Below are 18,135 nucleotides of genomic sequence, written 5' to 3'. Positions count from 1 at the left end.
GCGTATGAACCAGTGATAACTACGAGGTGTTTGATTGCCATGAACGTAACATGGTAGAAAGAACGTAAGACCATGAACATGCCAAGAATATGTGAACAGCATAAAAGCCAAGTTTGTGGACCATGTAAAACACCAGCGAGTGAGAGAATAACCATGAGGTGAACAGCATAAATGAGTTTGCACAGTATAAATGCTGTGAATATATCGTCAGTGAGTATATGTACCGTATACAATGATATTAGCGCATGAAATTGTATACATACTATGCACATACGAGCAATGTGCCATACGCGTATGAATTAACCATGAGAGTAAGGACGATAAGAAACTCATGGAGTTATCAAACCATGAAGATGCTCTACTCGTGTGCACCTTGCACCAGTAATGCGTGTATGCCCATTATAAACCAAGTGTATGAACCGTATGGATACCATGATCGTGCAAATAACGAGTATTACACTGTGTATACTATGATTTAATTAGATGTAGCCTATGTTATATCTCTACAGAGCATTGCACCCTACTGTATAACTGTATACTATATTGAAACAAGACACTCTGCAGAGCACTGCATCACCACACACAGCATATGCTACCCTGCAACGAGATCCTCTGCAGAGTATTGCACCACACCAAACAGTAAATGCCACCCTGTGTTGCAACGAGACCCTTCGCAGAGCATTGCACCACACTGCACATGCTAACTGTAACGACCCTCTGCAGAGCATTGCACTATGCCCTATATAATATGTTATATTGAAACCATCCCATCTGCAGATCATTGCACTAACTGTATAAAGTTTGTTTATAATAAGACCATCTGCAGAGTATAGCACTATACTGTATATACTATATATTATATTGTAACAAGACCATCTGCAGAGCATAGCACCATAGCTGTATATCATGTATACTATATTGTAATGAGACCATCTGCAGATTATTGCACCATAACTCTATATCATGTATACTATATTGTAACGAGACCATCTGCAGAGTATTACACCATAACTGTGAATCATGTATACTATATTGTAACGAGACCATCTGCAGACCACTGCACTATACCGTTATACAGTACATCTTATATTGTAACGAGACCCTTTGCAGAGCATTACACTGTACGTATACTGCAAGGGCACCGTATACCCCGCAGAGCACCGCAGCAGACAGCAATTATGACATTATGACATTATCATCCAAAATACTACCATGTCTCCTTAAAGCTCAGGTAGACTTTTACAGTTCATAGCACTTTTTCCTCTTTCCCTGACTCACATACTGAACAGCAGATTGTGCAGTGTCAGTAAGTAGTAGAACAGCATGAAATGGCTTTTATCATGCAATAGAGAAGCTCGTAACTACAAACAGAGGCAATGGACCTGATTCACTAAGAGTAGAGAGTAATTTTATTTGTGGGTTTTAATTCTCTACAATTTTTTTTCCATGGTATTTACTAGGGTTTCCCTAAATATTGCAGTTTTCTCTACATTTTGCTTTTGGTACACATGCTCTGATCTTTTGAGTTTTCCTCAAATCCACACATTTTATTTTGGGCTTTTCTGAAAATATTGGGGACACGCACCCTTTTCAGTGTCCACACCCAGTTTTCCTGACTGTCATGACCCCTTTTCAGGTTTTCTAAGTAAAATTGAGAGTTGTTTAGGTTTTTTGCAATTCTGGTGCAGATAGAATTTCTGGCACACAACTCGAAAAAACATTTCAGGTTTACAATAGTAAATCAGGGCCAATATCGCTGACAGCAGGAAAGAGTCATGGGAAATGTAATCATTTAAATCACAAACAAACAAACAACAAGAAGTGTCAACAACAAAATAAATGTTCTACACCACAACCTAACAGGATAAAGAAAAAAAAAAAGAAAAAAAAAGATCTGCTTCTGAGCTATGGTGGAGTCATCTGAAGAGCATTCAGACACATAAAGTTACTTTAAGTGTTTTTTAAAAACTACATTCTCACATAGAAAGAGATAAATCTACTAATACTACACAAAGATTTCCAATCTTTATAGAAATTATTATGAATTATGTATTGTAACAAATGCAGCAATTATTATGAGATCCCAGCAAGACGGACTGATCAAACGGTACAAGACCAATGGCTATCCATGACGATGAGATGGATCGTTCAGTGTTCATCAGAGCAGAAGCGAGGTTCTTACATAGACTTGGTAAGAGACACAAAAATGGTATTCCATTTAATTAAGACTAATTGGGATAATGTGGATGGAATTATACCATTTAGATTGGCGAATAAATAAAATAAAATAATAAATTATCTCCATATTGAGATTATAGTTTTAGGATATTGTCAGACTTCATTCTACCTGCAGAAGAATCAAGGCTCATAATCGAAGCATTAAATAATTGCTTAAACATTGATAGAATACCTCCTTGCCAAACTAAGTGTTATAAGTATATTTCCCACATAGGAAACTTGTTTCAAGTTCTTCCGACTAAAATATAGTATAGCGAGATCATAAAACATTTATCTTAATGTCTTACCAAGATCATGCATAGAAAATTGTGTATTTAGCATTCCATATTGATATTTCTATAATTAGATATTGCCCATCTTGATATCAAAAGGTTTCCTCTGAACACAGTGATATGTAATGTTTTTCTTATATGATATTCCTAACCTAGCAGCTTTTGTTTCATTGTAACAAGTTACTTACTACTCACATGTATTTTTCTACTATATGTAGTCAATTAACAAGCTTGTAATCTTTACTAATATATCTAATTGATATTCATTTGCATATATCATTGTGTTTATTACTCATTTACGTTTATAACCTTATAACCAATAAATCTGCATATTTTTATAATACCTGTGCATTATTGTATGTCGCAAAACTACATCCTTAAGAGTCGGACTCAGATGTGAATTGTATTGATTGGCTTGTCTATAATTCACCTGGTCATAATTTTGATATTTTTAATAATTTTCATAATTTTTTATTTTTCATAATTAATATTTTTATGACCATAATTCACAATTCATAATTGAGTTATTACCGCACGACAAGATGGAGGCACTGCTGAGATTGATTGTGAGATGACAGATTAATGATTTAACACTAATTTTGTTTGGCAGTTACTTTGCAAAATTACTAATTGTGGTTGTGTTAAACTAACTGTGTAAATTCCATGCTAAGCATTGCATTCCATTGCTAGCGGTGGCAGGGTATTGTTAAGCCATGTGCAGTATAGTTATTTCTAACTGTTCTAATGAGTACGCCATCTTGTGGTTGTTAAGGTAATAATGATCCAAAATTGTCATGTATGTCTCTGTTGGCATTAGAATGCCTAAATTCAGATCATTTATACAAACCCTTAGAGGGGCATGGTCTACATATAGTCAATATCACTCTCGTTCTAGTCTTTTGTTTGACTCAGAAGCCTTCCTATTAATTCCTGACCCACCATCTCCAATAGTTGGAGATTTACCCCCATATGTGCAATGGGCTCAAATCACAGTAGTTGATTTTTATTAAGGTCCCAGATTACAGGGAGGTTGAGTTAAGTAGCTCAGGGTGTGGCAGAAGTATAATAGAAAACTTTATGACAAAGTTTGACCCAATATATGCAAGTTGGAATAAACATGTTTCTTGCTAAAAATGTATTGCAGGATTCTAACTGTACAATCTGCAATTGTCGCATATATAAAAATCCCCAAGGGGGTTATTGCATTGGTTACCTATATCTGATTAATTGTTTCAGATTGTAAATGTATTTTCACATATTTGTGAGTTTCCTCCAAGAAGGTACCTGGAGTGAAACATGGTTTGGTGCTGGACAGCAGAACGCTGTTTCCAAACACTTTTGAAAGCTAAGTCTGTATAGTAAGTGCTAAATTGATGTTTTAACACTTACCAGCCCTTTGTAATCTAAAGGGAGGAGAAAAAGTTGCATGTAGATTCCCTCTGAAAGGTCGACCCCATGCTGATAGAGCGGAAGATGAGTGTTCTCTAAAAAGAATAACTGCATTTAAATAATTTAATTTTGTCTCTGCTGATAGATATTTATTTTGGGCATAGTAAAATTCTTTTGGGCCATGGTATACTTTGATAATGTGTAAGATTACTGTTATATTTCTTAATCTTAATTGTTAGTAGGAATTATTTAGTGAAATGCTGGTCTAGCTTTCACTTAAATACCTGCCTAGTTGTGGATGTCAATTATAGTTTTTGTCACTGCAAAATTTCGTAATAGGCAAATTCTGCAGATCTATTAAGGGACCCAGGATGACATTTGATGAAGTGCCCATAATATGGTTGTGGATGCACTATAGCTAAATTGGAAGGCTGGTAACTTGTTTTATAATTCCATATTGGGTTTATATTACCAAAGTATTGTTAGATTGGTCATTGTCTTCTCACTCAAGGCAGATATCCGATAGTCATGGTATGCATGGTAGATATATATGTATTGTTCTTGTGTTCATATATATTCCAGCCAGTTAGATTGCCATCTAGTAGTTTTTTTATGTTCAGAAATATTTTACAGATGTTACCAACCATTGTTTATGCATCATTGAAAGGTTGATACCTTTTCATAGAAAATTGCCCATATAGCAGAGTACCTGAAACCAGTTAATTTGTTTTGTAATAAAAAGTTCAAAACTATATTTAAATCTTTCTGTTACTTAACCCTAAATTGCCTTAAACAATCTCCTAAGATAGGTGGAGGGTTGAGGAGCACATTCCTCAGACCACAGTATGCTTCCAGGGGTCCCAGAGCTGTGCCATGTATGCAATCAGTTCTTGTGAAGGCTGAATGTCCCAGAATTTTGCCCATCATCCTAGAGATATTAGGGGGGAATGAGCACATTCCTAAGTCCAAATGACATGTCACTAAGAGGTCAGAGGTTGCAGCCTGCGCTGTGAGTTGATTTCTTAAATCTATCTGATGGAAGGGAAGAGTAAATTCCTAGTAGATTTTTCTCATACTCAATGAGATTTCTTTAATTCTTAAAGTGAATTAAAAGGAGAAAAGTTTAATAGCTGAGACGGGAGTGTCCAGTGAATTAAACAAATTGCTTAATTTAATTAATAATTGAATTAATAATTATAGCAAGTCAATCATGCTAATAATAATTAATGATTATTGATTACTAATCACATTTTTCCACAGGATCATTGATATGATGTTTGTGTGAGTTTTTTTTTATTTCAGTCTTAAAGACAGCAAAGAAAAGTAGCTGTGCTTTGTGCCATGGACAACCCAGAGGGATCCATAAAAGCCGAAGCTGGAAACAAAACTATTCCAAATTTGAAGATGAAGACACATCATAAATTCCATATAATACGTGGTGGTATCGCAAAATAGAAAATGAACAGTTGTTACTAACCCATGTTGTTTTTGTCTCTCATCTGTGACTAACTTGTTGTCACGGTGTTTCATTGAACATATATAACTCTGTTTAGAGGTAGTTTCAAGTATTGATTGGATTATTATCCTAAATATACGTAAAACCTAGGGCAGTAATAGCTTAACAGAGGATGAATAGTTAAATCTATTCATGATCCCCCTGTAGTTTGTTTTCTTTGGTAGAAACCGAAGTATCCTCAACTTAGCTACTAGCTGATATATGGCATAAGTTAAAGGGCCTAAAATAGTCAGGTATATGTCTGATAAAGTCTATGTTTCGTTTTTCTCATACTGTCTGTTTTCTTAAGCATGGTGATAGCCCAAGATGGGATCACGTGCTAATGGCAGGACATATGGCGGAATCCTAACATCTTTTTATCCAGAACCAAGAGATCCTGTAAACAGAGCTAACCGAAACGCAAGAGACATCCAGTCGGGGCCAACCCAGATTTATCCAAGATGTATCCAGGAGGGACAAGGGGGCAAAGCCCTGAGGAGATTCGTCAGCCGCGTCCGAAGTACATCACACCAGGTTCAACATGACGTATTGAGGTTGCAGACAGGAAGACCTGATGCCAAAGCACCGCTCGCTAATTCGACTTGCCAAGTGCCTGACAAGCAAGGAAGCCATTACTTTAAGTTGGAAAAGAAACAATTTAACTAAAGACATGTTTCCCGAACTTCTATGACAAAACGATTTTTCTCTCTACAGTGGTCATCAACATTTTTGTTTATAACAATATGCATTCTATGAACTGGCACGTTCACTACTAATATGAGTAAAGTAACATACTTGAAGTGAAGTAAACTAACCATAAAGTTTGTGCGTTAGATACGCGTCGTAAAAGTACACACTAAGTTTTGTTTAATTTATTCCAAGGTAAAACTTGCGTTCTCCAATCTACAATGATTTGGAGCATTTAGTTTAACCAACTTTCTATAACGAAATGGGGGGGGGGATTTGTCATACTTTATGTAGGCCCCAAAAATTAATCACTATGTTTAACCCCTTAAGGATGCCGGGTGTATCCATGCGCCCCCATTTTGAAGTCCTTAAGGACTGAGGGCGTATGGATACGCCTGTGGGAATTCCGGTCGCTGTCGCTCACCGGACGGGGACCGGACCGGGGTGACTGCTGATATCTATCAGCAGGCACCCCGTGCAAACCCCTGGGGGGGTCCCGAGACCCCCCCATGTTGGCGAACACCGCAAATCGTTGGTCAATTCAGACCAACGATTTGCAGCTTTTCTGGGTCAATTGGGTCTCTGGTAACCCGGAAAAAGGGTGAATGGGGCTGTCCGAGACAGCCCCATTTACCCTTACCCAGCAGGAGTGAAGTGGCACGGGTGCTGCCTCACGATCACGTGATTGATTGGTCGGAACGACTGATCAATCCCAGCCCTGCTGGGCGGCGATCGCAACGGTGAAGATGGTGGAGATTGGTGCCGGCGGGGGTCTCCTACCTTGCCCTGGTCCGGTGGGGGTCTCCTCGGGATCAGTGTCGCCGACAGGAGCAGCAGGATTGGCGGCAGCAGTGGTGGCGGTCCCTGCGGCAGGATACAGCAGGAGGTAAGGCCTCTTCACCTCCTGCTGTTGCTTAGCAACAACTCGCAGCATGCAAAGCCAAAGGGCATGCTGGGAGTTGTAGTTTTTCAACAGCTGGAGTTCCAACTACAACTCCCAACATGCCCTTTTGTAGTCTTTGCATGCTGGGGGTTGTAGTTTTGCAACAGCTGGAGGCACATTTTTCCTATGAAAAAGTGTGCAGCCAGCTGTTGCATAACTATAACTCCCAGCATGCACAGACTACCAAAGGGCATGCTGGGAGTTGTAGCAGTGTGCCTCCAGCTGTTGCAAAACTACAACTCCCAGCATGCCCTTCGACTGTCAATGCATGCTGATTGTTACAGTTTTGCAACAGCTGGAGGCACATTGTTTGTGAAACTGAGTTTGTTACCTAACTCAGTGTTTTGCAACCAGTGTGCCTCCAGCTGTTGCAAAAAACATACAACTACCAGCATGCACTGAGAGACTGTATGTGCTGGGAGTGCTAGTTTTGCAATAGCTGGAGGCACACTGGTTCTGAAACACTGAGTTAAGTAACAAACTCTTTGTTTAGCAACCAATGTGCCTCCAGCTGTTGCATAACTACAACTACCAGCATGTATGGTCTGTCTGTGCATGCTGGGAGTTGTAGTTTTGCAACAGTTGCAGGTCTGCCCTCCCATGTGAATGGACATGGTACATTCACATGGGCGGTTTACAGTGATTTCTGCTGCAAATTTGAGATGCGGCAAATATTCTGCCACAGCTCAAACTTCAGCAAGAAACTCATTGTATACCTCCGTCCGTGTAAATGTACCCTAAAAACACTACACTACACCACACTAACACATAATAAAGGGTAAAACACTACATATACACATGCCCTACAAGTTCCCCCCCTCCAATAAAAAAAATGTATTGTACGGCAGTGTTTCCAAAACGGAACCTTCAGTTGTTGAAAAACAACAACTTACAGCACAGTATTGCTGGACAGATGCTGACTGTCAAGGCTGGGAGTTTTCCAACAGCTGGAGACACCCTGTTTGGGAAACACTGCCGTAGGGTATTTTTGTGGCGGATTCAAATCCCCAATTTAGTCCTCAAATGTGCATGGCGCTCTCTCACTTGAGAGCCCTGTTGTATTTCATGGAAACAGTTTAGGGCCACATATGGGGTATTTCCCTACTCAGGAGAAATTAGCGGTAAAAGCGGTAAAAGGAAAAAAAGATCCCCAAAATTTTTAACGCAATTTCTCCTGAATACAGAACTACTCCATATGTAGGCATAAAGTGCTCTGTGGGCGCACAACATGGCTCAGAAGTGAGAGTGTGCCATGCACATTTGAGGTCTAAATTGGTGATTTGCAGAGGGGTGGTTGATTTTACAGCGATTCTGACATAAACGCAAAACAATAAATACCCAGATGTGCCCCCATTTTGGAAACTGCACACCTCACGGAATGTAAATAGGGGTTAAGTGAGCCTTAAAACCCCACAGGTGTTTGACAAATTGTCATTAAATTTGGATGTGAAAATGAAAAAAAAAATGTCCCTAAAATGCTGGTGTTACCCTACATTTTTCATTTTCGCAAGGGAGAATAGGAAAAAAGCCCCCAAAATCTGAGTAAGAACATACCCCATATGTGGATGTAAAGTGCTCTGCGGGCGAACTACAATGCTCAGAAGAGAAGGAGCGCAATTGGGCTTTAGGAGAGAGAACGTGTCCGAAATTGAAGGCCATGTGTGGTAACAAAGCCCCCATAGTGCCAGAACAGTGGACCCCCCAACATGTGACCCCATTTTGGAAACAACACCCTTCACGTATTGTAATAAGGGGTACAGTGAGCATTTACACCCCACAGGTGTCTGACAGATTTTTGGAACAGTGGTCCGTGAAAATGAAAAATTTTATTTTTCATTTGCACAGCCCACTGTTCCAAAGATCTGTCAAATGCCAGTGGGGTGTAAATGTTCACTGCACCCCTTATTCAATTCTGTGACGGGTGTAGTTTCCAAAATAGGGTCACATGTGAGGGGGTCTACTGTTCTGGCACCACAGGGGCTTTGTAAATGCACATGGCCCTTGACTTCCATTCCATATATGGGGTATTTCCATACTCAGAAAAAATGGGGTTACAAATTTTGGGAGCCTTTTTCCCCAATTACCCCTTGTGAAAATGAAAAATTTGGGGTAAAACCAGCATTTTAGTGAAAAAAATCAAATTTTTCCTTTTCACGTCCAAATTTAGCGGAAATTTGTCAAGCACCTGTGGGGTGTTAAGACTCACTGTACCCCTTGTTACATTCCTTGAGGGGTGTAGTTTCCAAAATAGTATGCCATGTGTTTTTTTTTTGCTGTTCTGGCACCATAGGGGCTTCCTAAATGCGACATGCCCCCCAAAAACCATTTCAGCAAAATTTGCTTTCCAAAAGCCAAATGTGACTTCTTCTCTTCTGAGCATTATAATCCGTCCGCAGTGCACTTGACGTCCACACATGGGGTATTTCCATACTCAGAAGAGATGGGGTTACACATTTTGGGGGGCTTTTTCTCCTATAACCCTTTGTAAAAATGTAAAATTTGGGGGAAAAACCAGCAGTTTAGTGAAAAAATAAATTCATTTACACATCCAAATTTAATGAAAAGTCGTCAAACACCTGTGGGGCGTTAAGGCTCAGCGGACCCCTTGTCACGTTCCTTGAGGGGTGTCGTTTACAAAATGATATGCCATGTTGTTGTTTTTTTGCTGTTTAGGGGCTTCCTAAATGGGACATGCCCCCCAAAAAGCCATTTCAAAAACTCACTCTCCAAAATCACATTGTCGCTCCTTCCCTTCTGAGGCCTCTAGTGCACCCACAGAGAACTTAACATACACATATGAGGTGTTTTCTTACTCTGGAGAAATTGGATTACAAATTTGGGGGGCTTTTTCTCCTTTTACCCGTTGTGAAATTTAACAAACCGGGTCTACAAGAACATGCGAGTGTAAAAAAAATTAAGATTTTGAATTTTCTCCTTCACTTTGCTGCTATTCCTGTGAAACACCTAAAGGGTTAACACACTTTCTGAATGTCATTTTGAATACTTGGGGGGGGGGTGCAGTTTTTATAATGGGGTAATTTATGGGGTATTTCTAATATGAAGACCCTCCTCAAATCCACTTCAAAACTGAGCTGGTCCCTGAAAAATTCTGATTTTGAAAATGTTGTGAAAAATTTGAAAATTGCTGCTGAACTTTGAAGCCCTCTGATGTCTTCCAAAAGCAGATGTTTGTGCTGCGATATGATGGATCCCTTTTTTAATAGTTTTTTTCAACGTACACTTAAAAATGTATCTAGTTTTAATTTGTAGTACCCAGTATGCAATATATTTCCTTTCTTGTAGTTGTAAGCTCCAATAAGTTGGACGTACCATTCAGACGGTGCGGTGTCGCATGTCCAAGCATCGATCCAATATTAAGAACCAATTCACATTGCACAGCGTATCACAACATTTTACCATGCTCCATAAGAATGACATCTCATCTTTGCGTTTAGTAGTTTTAGAATCGATCCCACTCGATAAACCTAACCATTTTCAATATTTAATCAATGGGAATACTACTTGATATTTACACTTTCTACTTTAGCACCGCATGGTCTGAATGAGACCATAGAGAATGCTCGCTAAAATTTCGACCATTCTCTCGGGTTTAATTATTTCTCCTTTTTATTTTTATTTTTCTTTCTAAATTATAACTTTTTCCATATTAGCATTAGCAATTTTTTCTCTGTTTTAGTAATATGTATATATATATATATATATATATATATATATATATATATATATATATATTTTCCTTGGTGCATGTGTATATTTATTTATACATGCACAGATAGACATTTCAGAATATGTATGCATAATGTATACATATGTATATTCCCTAACACTATATTTTTTATATTTTCTATTACATTTATTTAAATTATTACATTTATTTTCTTTTTTAATTTATTTTTATTTGCTTCATCGTATATGATATTATCTATTTGCCTTTTTTTTTATATGTTCACATGCTGCATAGATACATTGTAAGGTTTTATTTCAAATTGTAACCTTTGAGTCTACTTGTAAATGCCTTTTTTCCAGCACTAATTGGTCCTCGGTAATTATTCCTGCTGTGACTCATTTGTGTTAGGATAAAATGCATCACTCTGCTGTTCTTACCTATGCCTGATGAAGCTGCTTATGCAATGAAACGCGTTGCATTCTGGGAAAATTAAACACCCTTGATTTTATTTACCTATTGCTGTTTTATAGCTTTTATTATTCAAGTAATCCTCTTTTATCACACCATGGAGCGCTGTTATTCCCCTTTTTCAAAAGTAAAAACAGGGCAAGTTTATGATGCAAATATAAACTAGACATATTGCATATGTGAATCAATATATAATTTAAATGGAATGTCCATTTTTCACCAAGAAAGGATGCAAGTAACAATGAAAATTTACCACTATGTTAAAGTAGAATATGTCACAAAAAACAATTTCGGAATCAGAATAATTGGTAAAAGCATGCCAGAGTTATTAATGCTTAAAGTGACAGTGGTCAGAAATGCAAAAAAAAAAGGGCTCAGTCCTTATGGTGAAATAGGACTCAGTCCTTAAGGGGTTAAAAATCAGAAAATGTGATTTTATGGATTTTTTTTCTCATTCTATCCCTCATAGTTGAGGTATACCTATGATGTGAATTACAGGCCCCTCTCCTGTTTTTAAGTGGGAGAACTTGCACAATTGGTGGCTGAATAAATACTTTTTTGCCCCACTGTATTTATTCTTAGTTTAATCGAACAGACAATTCATCTCTCTGGTTGTAAACAAAAAACGCAAAAATCTGTGTGTACCTTGTACAATTATTAGCCTTTTAAAGCACCTTTACATAAATTCTTGGTTTAACTGAACATTCATTATATTACCTAATTGTAAGATAAAGCATAATAAAAAGTGTGTACATTCAACACACGTTAGTCTTCTAAAGCACCTTATATATATATTCTTGGTTTATTAAAAAATGCAGTTTACCTAGCAGGTTTTAAGCTAACAGTGCAATAAAAAGTTTGTACATTAGCCTCCTGAAACACGTGCACTTGTAAATTATTGCTTTAAATGGGCACTGTGAGATCCAAACAACAAAAGTTGTTACTGATAAAAATAAAAACTTTTGTAATATGGTTGTTTAAAGATTATATATTTTTGTATATGAGATGTATGCTTTAATAAAACACACATTATATTTACCTGGTTGAGAGTTAACAATACAATAAAAAGCCTGAACAATGAACATGCATTAGCCATAAAAAGTTCCTATACTTACATTATTGGGGTTTAATCGAACACACAGTATGCCTACCAGTTGTAAAATAACAACACAATAAAAGTGTATAGGTTGAAAACACCTCTGCAATTAAAAAAATTGCTAAGGTGTGTAAAATGTTTTGGGTTTAATCACGTATACAGTATTCCTTCCACAATAAAAAGGTGTACCATAAACACCCTTTAGTCTTCTAAAGCATCTGTGTAAATACCGATCTGTGTATATATAAATATAAGTAAGGGGATAAGTAACTGATTGCGGAAAGCATGACCGCTGGGATTTCTTGTGATCTCTAGAATGGCACCCCGGCTCTGGGAAATCTTCTGGTAGATAGCATGTGCTTCATAAATTTTTATGTGAGTGCCGATGATTAGTGTTGCTCGCGAATATTCGCAATACGAATTTTATTCACGAATATTGCATATTCGCGAATTCGCGAATATAGCACTATATATTCGTAATTACGAATATTCATATTTTTTTTTTCACAGTACACATCACAGTTATCATCCCTTTCTGCTTCCAGCTTGTGTGATGTAAAGAAGGCTCTAATACTACTGTGTGAGACTGGCGTGCGAATTTTCACATATACGAAAATTTGCATATGCGACTTTTCGCATTTGCGAACATTTGCATATGCAAATGTTCGCATATGCAAATTTTTGCTTATGTAAATTTTTGTATATGCTAATTTTCACATAAGTTAATTTTCGCATATGCAAATTTTCGCATATGCGAAAATATAACGAGAATATCACGAATATGCGAATATTCGTGAAGAAATGACGAATATTCGTCCATATATTCGCGAATATGGCCTATGCCGCTCAACACTACCGATGATGGCCGAATGCTATACTTGGATCTCTTCAGCACCCCCATAACAAATGAATGGTGCACGTGCCATCTATCGCATGCACTCCTCAGTGAGAGACTGATCCTGTTCTGGAGATCGCAGGATTTCCCAGCAGTCGACCCCCCCCCCCCCCCCCCCAGATAATTTTTTCCCAATCAAACTAACGTGTTTTTTTTATCAAACTAACGTGTTTAACTAATTTTAAGATGATAGTACGGTAACAATTTGAACTTCAAACATGCATTAGATTTGTAAAGCACCTGTATGTATATATTCTTGGTTTATTCAAGTTTGCCTATCAGGTTGTAGCAGCACAAAAAAAAGCATGTATATTAAACACGCATTAACCTTATAAAGCACCTCCATATATATATATATATATATATATATATATATATATATATATATATATCGTTATTTTTTTTATTATTATAATTTTTTATTGAAAAGACAGTTTACGCCTTATAAAGACACATTATATTTACCTGGTTGTAACATAAGTGTGCAAAAAAATCCTGTATATTGAACACGCATTAGCCTTGTAAAGCGGCTTTAATTACATTTTCAAAGTTTAATCATGCACATGGTATTCCTACCACAATAAAAAGCCTGAATATTAAACACACATTAGCGTCTGTACATATATATCCTTAGTTTAATCAAACAGTTTACCTTCCTGGTCATAAACTAACAGCACAATAAACAGCATATTCATTTAACATGCAATAGCCTTCTAAAGCACCTGTACATTATATTTTTTTGTTTAATCAAACACACATTATATCTATCTGGTTGTTAGGTAAGAAACAGTTCAAAACATTAAAAGTTAAAGTTTTAAAAGTTAAAGGTGAGTAAAAAATCATCTTCAAAAGGTCAAAACGAGGGGACATGGCTGGCTGGGACGCTGTGAGGGGACAAAGCTGGCTGGCTGGGGAACAAAACATATCCCACACACATTTTTGCAAGGTATAAGTGGCAGGAGCAAACTTGGTTGAATCTCAAGGAACAGATAAAGGCTGTCTTCTTCTGCTAATTGTTTTTCATGAGTACTTGACAATACCCAGATCTCAGTTCAAGCACACGAAACCACCAACATCTAGAGAGAGCATTCAGCAGATTCTCTATTTGTGGCAAACTTACAACATTGCCTTTTATTTCTGAGCAAAGTTTCAAGGAGGTGGGGATAATCTGATCAAGTGTCACACCCTGGCATAACAACTACCTCTAATCCACTACCCATGCTGTCCACTCGCTACACCAACATCCACCCCAGCACCCCTGCTGTTCATTTGATTCACCTACCAACAGTTCCCTACCAAATATGTCCACTCTCTACATGTACCACCTGTCCAGTACCCCTTCTGTCCACTCGCTACCTCTCTTACCTGGCCACCACCCCTGCTCCCTCCCACTACTACCGAACCTGCATAAGAACAAATCCTCCGAATCTGTATGTTGTGTTACACAGCACTGCTGCAGCTACTTCTGCCATCACCCCTGCTGCTGCTAGTTCCAGGCCTACACAGCCTCATGATCCCAATAATGAATAATTTTTCTGGCTTTTGATTTGTAAAAAAAAAATGTTTCTTTACTTTCAAATGTCGCCTTAAGTTTAACATTAACTTAGGTGGTCAATGAGACAGTAATTAGGAGATATGTATTGTCTACCAGTATATTAGTAAATTTCTGTGATGTTTCAGACACATTATAACATTATCATCCAAAACACTATCATGTCTTCTTAAAGCTCAGGTAGACTTTTACAGTCACATAGCACATTTATAGTACATAGCAGTTTTTCCTCTTTCCCTGACTAACATACTGAACAGCAGATTGTGCAGTGTCAGTCAGTAGTAGAACAGTATGAAATGGCTTTAACTTGCAATAGAGAAGCAGGCAGCTACAAACAGAAGCAATGGCCTTGATTCACTAAGAATGGAGTCTAATTTTATTTGTGGGCTTTAATTCCTTTCAATTTTTTCCCTTGGTATTTATTAAGGTTTTCCTACATTTTGCACTTTTCCCTACATTTTGTTTTTTGTACACATGCTCTAAACTGTCGGGTTTTCCTCAGCTCATATCCACAAATTTTATGTTGGGATTTTGTAAAAATATCGGGGACACACCCCCTTTTCAGTGTCCACACCCCCTTTTCCTGACTGTCATGACCCTTTTTCAGGTTTTCTAAGTAAAATGGAGAGTTGTTTATTTTATTTTCAATTCTGGTGTAGACAGAATTTCTGGCGCACAACCCGACAAAACATGTCAGGTTTATAATTGTAAAGGAAAGACAGCAGGAAAGCGTCATGGGAACTGTAGTTGTTTAAATCGCAAACAACAAACAACAAGCAGTGGCAACAACAAAACATAGGTTCTACACCACAACCTGGCAAGATAAAGACATTTTTTTTTTAAATCTAGCTATGGTGGAGTCATATGAAAAGCATAAAGGCACATAAAGTTACTTTAAGTATTTTTTTAAAACTACATTCTCACATAGAAAGGTAAATCTACTAATACTACACAAAGATTTCAAAGCTTTATATAAATTATTACGAATTATGTATTGTAACAAATGCAGCAATTATTGGAAATAATGGAATCATATCCAAATGTAATTACTATTCAGAGTTAGAGGCGGTGGTGAATATTTTCCAGTCATTCCTTCCTTTTCCCCAGCATATCCATTTTTCTATTCATTTCAGGTTTAAACAAAATGATAAAACATTTTGGGAAAAACACACACACTAAAAGTCCAGCACTGGACGCAATCACTGCAAAGATCTCCATAGCCACCATGGATTTCCCTGTGGTGCTCAGATAAGCCGGGATCATGGCGATCCAGACACTGCACAACAACAGCATGCTGAAGGTGATGTACTTGGCCTCATTGAAAGTGTCCGGTAATGTCCTCACCATGAAAGCCAGAACAAAGCTCACCGCTGCCAGGAACCCCAGATAACCCAAAACAGAGTAGAACCAGATATTTGAACCTGTATTACACTGAATGATGATCTTCCCAGGATAAGACTGAGTGTCCAGGTCCTGGAATGGGGGAGAGATAGACAACCAGATAACACAGAGTACAACTTGGAAGGATGAACACAACAACACTATAGTATAGGGCAGCTTCACACTCAGCCATTTTCTCCAGGGGCTTCCAGGCTTGGTGGACTTAAAAGCAACACAAACCATAATGGTCTTGGCAAGAAGCGAAGAGACGGCGACTGAGAAGAAGATTCCAAAACTGGTTTCACGTAATCTACAAGAGATATCACTGGGACGACCAAGAAAAAAAAAGACAGAGAGGAAGCTGAGGAGGATGGAGACCAGGAGGAGATAACTCAGGTTCCGGTTATTAGCTTTAACAATAGGAGTGTCCCGGTAAGAAATAAATATCCTAAATATGGAGCCAGTCAAAAGACATCCGAAGATGGAGACACAGGAGAATACAGAAGCCATTGTGTCATTCTGGTAAGAGATGAAATCCATTACTTTGGGCAGGCATTGGTCTCTCTTCTCATTTGGCCATTCATCACTTGGGCATTTCATGCAGTTCTCAGAGTCTGTAGGAATTTATTATTACATGTTAAAATGATATACTTTTTATCATTTGTCTATTTATCTATCTTAATTAAAGATACACAGCAATGGTGGTGGTCTCCAGCATTTTGAGCAATGCTTCTTCAATCTGCTTTGGCCCCATATCTCCTCCCCCTTCATAAATAGACACCAGTTGTGAGACTGAAGCTGGGATATAGATTTGGACAAGGGGAATGACATCATCACTTACTTGCATGCTATTTCTTTTTCTAATTTAAATAATTAGTTGGAGCTAATATAATCATGTGCATTTAGTCTAGAAAATTAGAGCAAGTGTTGTAAATTGGTGAGTATAGAGAGAGTCTTGCAAGGTGTGTGAAAATAGAAGAGCTGGAGGACCACCTGGACCAGCGATTTGGTGCTTACATTTGGCTCTGGGCTCCTGTTATTTTGCATTTTCACATCAATTTGCTGAGGAATGCACAGAGTTTTTAACCCCTTAACGATGAAGGATGTCAACGGCCATCAACGGCAAATCTATGGGAGAGTGCGTGATGTCACGAGGGGGCGGAAAAAATTCAAAAAAGTCCAAAAAAGCTTATGAATAAAAAGTGATCAAAAAGTCAGTTAAAAACAAAAATGGTACCGATAAAAACTTCAGATCACGGCGCAAAAAATGAGCCCTCGTACCGCCCCATACGTGGAAAAATAAAAAAGTTATAGGGGTCAGAAGAGGACATTTTTAAACGTATACATTTTCCTGCATGTAGTTATGATTTTTTCCAGAAGTACAACGAAATTAAACCTATATAAGTATAATTTTAACCGTATGGACCTACAGAATAATGATAAGGTGTAGTTTTTACCAAAATATGCACTGCGTAGAAACGGAAGGCCCCAAAATTTACAAAATGGAGTTTTTTTCTTCGATTTTTTCACACAATGATTTTTTTCCGTTTCAACGTGGATATTTGGGAAAAATTACTAATGTCACAGCAAAGTAGAATTGGTGACGCAAAAATTAAACCATAATATGGATTTTTAGGTGGAAAATTTAAAGGGTTATGATTTTTAAAAGGTAAGGAGGAAAAAACGAAAATGCAAAAACTGAAAAACCCTGCGTCCTGAAGGGGCTAAGCACTACACCTATTGTTATGTGTTTGGCTCTTTTACAATAGATATGAAATGAGGGTGGAACATGGGGCACAGTTACCTTGTGTAACATTGTAAAAATTCTTACTTTATGGCCCTGATTTACTAAAAGTGTTGTGTAGGTTTCTTTGTGGGTTTCAATTGTCTACACATTTTTTTCCCACGGTATTTACAAAGGTTTCCCTACATTTTGCTTTTTTTACACATGCTCTGATCTGTCGGGTTTTCCTCAGCTCAAATCCACTACATTTTCTGTGGAAACCTTAGTAAATATGTTGGGCTTTTGTGA

The 18,135-nt window shown here is 37.8% G+C and overlaps 1 protein-coding gene across 1 annotated transcript in view; it reads right to left on the bottom strand.

Moving 5' to 3' along the window:
• Window positions 1-15,809: 15,809 nt before the first annotated feature.
• The window catches only part of LOC130312871 (vomeronasal type-2 receptor 26-like), a 43,240-nt gene continuing 40,914 nt past the window's right edge, over window positions 15,810-18,135 (bottom strand). The window contains exon 4 of the mRNA XM_056552610.1: window positions 15,810-16,717. Within this exon, the coding sequence (XP_056408585.1) occupies window positions 15,810-16,717 (908 nt within the window). The remainder of the gene's footprint in view (window positions 16,718-18,135) is intronic.

This window comes from Hyla sarda, chromosome 1, assembly GCF_029499605.1.
Source record: "Hyla sarda isolate aHylSar1 chromosome 1, aHylSar1.hap1, whole genome shotgun sequence".
Taxonomy (NCBI): Eukaryota; Metazoa; Chordata; class Amphibia; order Anura; family Hylidae; genus Hyla; species Hyla sarda.
Note: the sequence above shows the minus strand (reverse complement) of the source record. Positions and strands in the feature narration are given on the sequence as shown.